Below are 3571 nucleotides of genomic sequence, written 5' to 3' on the forward strand. Positions count from 1 at the left end.
AATATGCTAATGTTTCATGTTGATGTCAACATGAAACGGCTTGGGATTCGTTTTAAAAACAACTCGTTTCAGTGATTCAGAGTTGACTCTTTCTTTTGAGAGACAATAACTTTATACACGGTGCACTTTCAGATTTAAAACTTTGCAGGATGTTTTCATTCACTTAGAGCTGTGTTACACACTGCATGAAAGGTCATTTTAAAAAATCCATAATAGGGGCACTTTAAGGTGAACATGAAATAGCATTCACAGCGCATTTAATTTCCATAATGAGACACATTTCTCAGTGGAATTAGAAATTCAGTAAGAAAAATGTATACTTTGGCTGTTGATTAAAATTATGCAATAGCCTGCAGGGCTTTGGTGACATAATATGAAAAGTTATTTTATTATGATGAAATTATGAAGATTTTTGCCAGTTCTATTTTAATAATATTATTTATATACTATTCTGGTATTCATTAATATTTTAAATAATTTTTTATTTTCATTTTTAATGAAACATTTTCTAGTTTTAGTCATTTTTGTGTATTTTTTATATTTAAATATATTCAGTTTTGGTTTTATAATAATAGTATCTAGCACTTTGTTAATTATTGCAGTTAATGGCCAAGGCAACATTTTAATTTTGTTTGAAAGTTTTTCATCTAATATTTATATTTTATTTTATTTCAGCTTTGTTTCAATGAATGCAAACAAGTTTAATACTTTACTATTTTAGTTTTAGTTACAATAACAACACAGGGCATTATAAAAGTAAGTAGGGTCATATTGCGTTTCATGTTGACTTTAATGTCAAAATGCATGCAGAAAATGATCAGTGCATGTGATCAAATGTATAAGACAGCTGCATTCATGCTTTAATCTGCATTCCTTTCATACTCATATTAACATGGCTTGTCCCCAGTCTCATGGTCTGTCCTGTTCATGTGCTGCCATGTTGCTTTATTAATCATCTGCTAACACAGGAGTGTGTGCGATGCTGCTCTGTGCTAACATGCCTGTGCTTTCACAGTCTCTGCTAGAGGAATTAGCCTCTAAGGAGTCTCAGCTGCACAGGTTGAGGGAGAAGGCCCAGCAGCTGTGGGACGGACACACGGCCGGAAAGGGCTTTGTGCACCGTGTCTCGCAGCTCTCAGCTCAGTACCTAGCTTTAAGCAACCTGACCAAGGTAACGTCCCGCCTGTCTGCCTGCTGGGTACCTGTCCCTAATGCTGCAGGGGTCGACAAACTGTATGTGTACATAGGGCTGTGTCCGAAACCTTAGGCAGCAAATGAAGGTGGAATGGCATCAAAATATGTCCTAATCTAGTGTTTATGTAATGTCCTGAGTGACACCAAATGGTGTTTTATTTTTTCATTTATTTTTGTTTTTTATGTAATATTTTTAAAAATAAATAATATTTTTTTGTAATGTCCTGTCACCAAATGGTGTCTGTTGGAACGGTAAATCAATTTCTAAATTTAGATTTATTTATTTATTTGTTTGTTTATTTGTATTTTTGAATCTTTTATTTCTTTATTTTTATTTTTTATTTAATTTTAATTGTATTTATTTTTCCATTTATTTATTCATTTAAAATGTTTTGTTAATTTTTGTTTTAGAATTTTTAATTTTTTTTGTAATGTCCTGTCACCAAATGGTGTCTGATTGGAACAGTTAATTTAGAACTCATTTAGAAATGTTAATTATTTATTTATTTAGTTAGTTAGTTTGATTGTTTAATTTGAAAGCATTTTATATTATATTTAAATAATTGTATTTTTATTTGTTTAATTTCATTTTTATTAGTTTATTTTTAATTTGATTTAGGTTGATTTCTGATATAATTTCTACTAAGAAAGAAGCATTATGGTCATTAAGTATTTTCTTTGATATGCGAAATACAAATATGAATTTCTTCTACATCATTAGACATGACATTGTGACATCTGAAACCATTTTTCTTAAGATGTGCTTTCATATAAACACTGTTTGTTAAGTCATTGACCAACTGGTCAATCCCTTTGCTTTCGGACACAGTCAGTTTTGGGTGGAGAACACTTTTAACATGGAAACTTTATATGGCGTAATTAAACTTATTTTTTTAATGTTACACTCATTGTATTTAAGTTTCACTTCTCATTTTTTTATTTGTTGCACAGAAATGATGTATTTAGATCAGTGTAAGTTGGCATTTTTACGGCCTAGTATCTACTAATAAACACAGAAAAAAATCATATGGATTAGACCCTCAGAATTAATAAATGTACTGTACAACATGACTTGTAAAGCTCTCAGCTGCTTTCCTTTTAACACATTTACTGTTTCTATTAAGATGCTTCCCTTACCGAATGATTAATTACTAAACTGTATGTTATGATTATGTACTGAATCCACAGTTACTCTCTCGAGTCACTTTATCTCAGGGATGTGATTATTCATCTGATTATGTTGTGCTTGTCCAATAGGAAAAAGCCTCTAGAATCGAGCGCATCGTGTCCGAGCACCAGCTGTTCTCGCAGGGCCTGAAAGAGCTGCAGAACTGGGTGGCTGATACCAGTCACATGCTGCAAACCTACTGCACTCCCACCGCAGACAAGAACGTGCTGGACAGCAGGATGATCAAACTCGAGGTGAGAGTATATGTCACCATAAATAACCTGATTTATTTCCAAAACGATAATTGGATGCCGCATGAATCGAACATAAAATGTAGTGAGGTCATGCAACATCAGTGTACTGTAGTATGCTACTGTACATACTACACTATTGAAATGTTTATTGTTGAATGTTGCATACTGTTTCCCATACTACTTTTAGTATTCAGTAGTACACTAGTACTCCATTCTGAACATTTCAGCTGAAGTATTCGACTTTGCATTTAATTTCATGGCTCTTAGTATGTAGTGTACTTGTAATGAGGGTTTTCACATGAATGCATCTGTGTTTTCCAGGCTTTGTTGACGGCACGCCAAGAGAAGGAGATACAGCTGAAAATGCTGCTGACGAGAGGAGAGTCAGCCCAGAGAAACACCTCCGCTGAGGGTGTACTGCTGGTCCGACAACAAATCGAAGACCTCAAGGACTCATGGGATGGACTGTTGTCGGCTTCTATTCAATGCAAGAGGTCAGTATGGTCTTATTAATATCAGTGCAGCGACCTAATGTGAGATACATCTGGCCTTTACAAGTTGTTTGACCTGAACTGTACACAACCACCCTATAATGATAAAAATCCACCCAGTGCTTTTTTTTTAATGTACTAAAATCTTTACCCCTTTCTCAAATCGAGCCGATCTCAGATGGCTGTCTGTGTGATGTCACACAGACAGGCCCCTCCCACGATAGTTTGATTGACAGTAGCGTTTCAGCACAGACTGGACTGGCGTCTTACCTTAGACCTGCTCTGAGTGAGCTGTCATCAGTCCGCCATTGTTTCACCTCCGGAGCAGATGTAGACAAGAATGACTCCTAAGCGATTGAGGTGTTCTGTTGTTGGATGTAATAATGAACATACCAGTCGTCATTTACTCCCGACATCTGAGCCGCTGAAGACACAGTGGATTACGTTTGTTTCTGAAGGGAATG

At 35.1% G+C, this 3571-nt stretch overlaps 1 protein-coding gene across 1 annotated transcript in view; it reads left to right on the top strand.

Moving 5' to 3' along the window:
* Positions 1–3571, top strand: part of LOC107742758 (nesprin-1-like) — a 125999-nt gene that overhangs the window by 67996 nt on the left and 54432 nt on the right. Inside the window, exons 56-58 of the mRNA XM_016555794.1 lie at positions 1016–1171; positions 2452–2616; positions 2938–3110. Of these exons, the coding sequence (XP_016411280.1) occupies positions 1016–1171; positions 2452–2616; positions 2938–3110 (494 nt within the window). The remainder of the gene's footprint in view (positions 1–1015; positions 1172–2451; positions 2617–2937; positions 3111–3571) is intronic.

Source organism: Sinocyclocheilus rhinocerous, unplaced genomic scaffold, assembly GCF_001515625.1.
Source record: "Sinocyclocheilus rhinocerous isolate Xijiao unplaced genomic scaffold, SAMN03320098_v1.1 scaffold2091, whole genome shotgun sequence".
In the NCBI taxonomy this organism is placed as follows: domain Eukaryota; kingdom Metazoa; phylum Chordata; class Actinopteri; order Cypriniformes; family Cyprinidae; genus Sinocyclocheilus; species Sinocyclocheilus rhinocerous.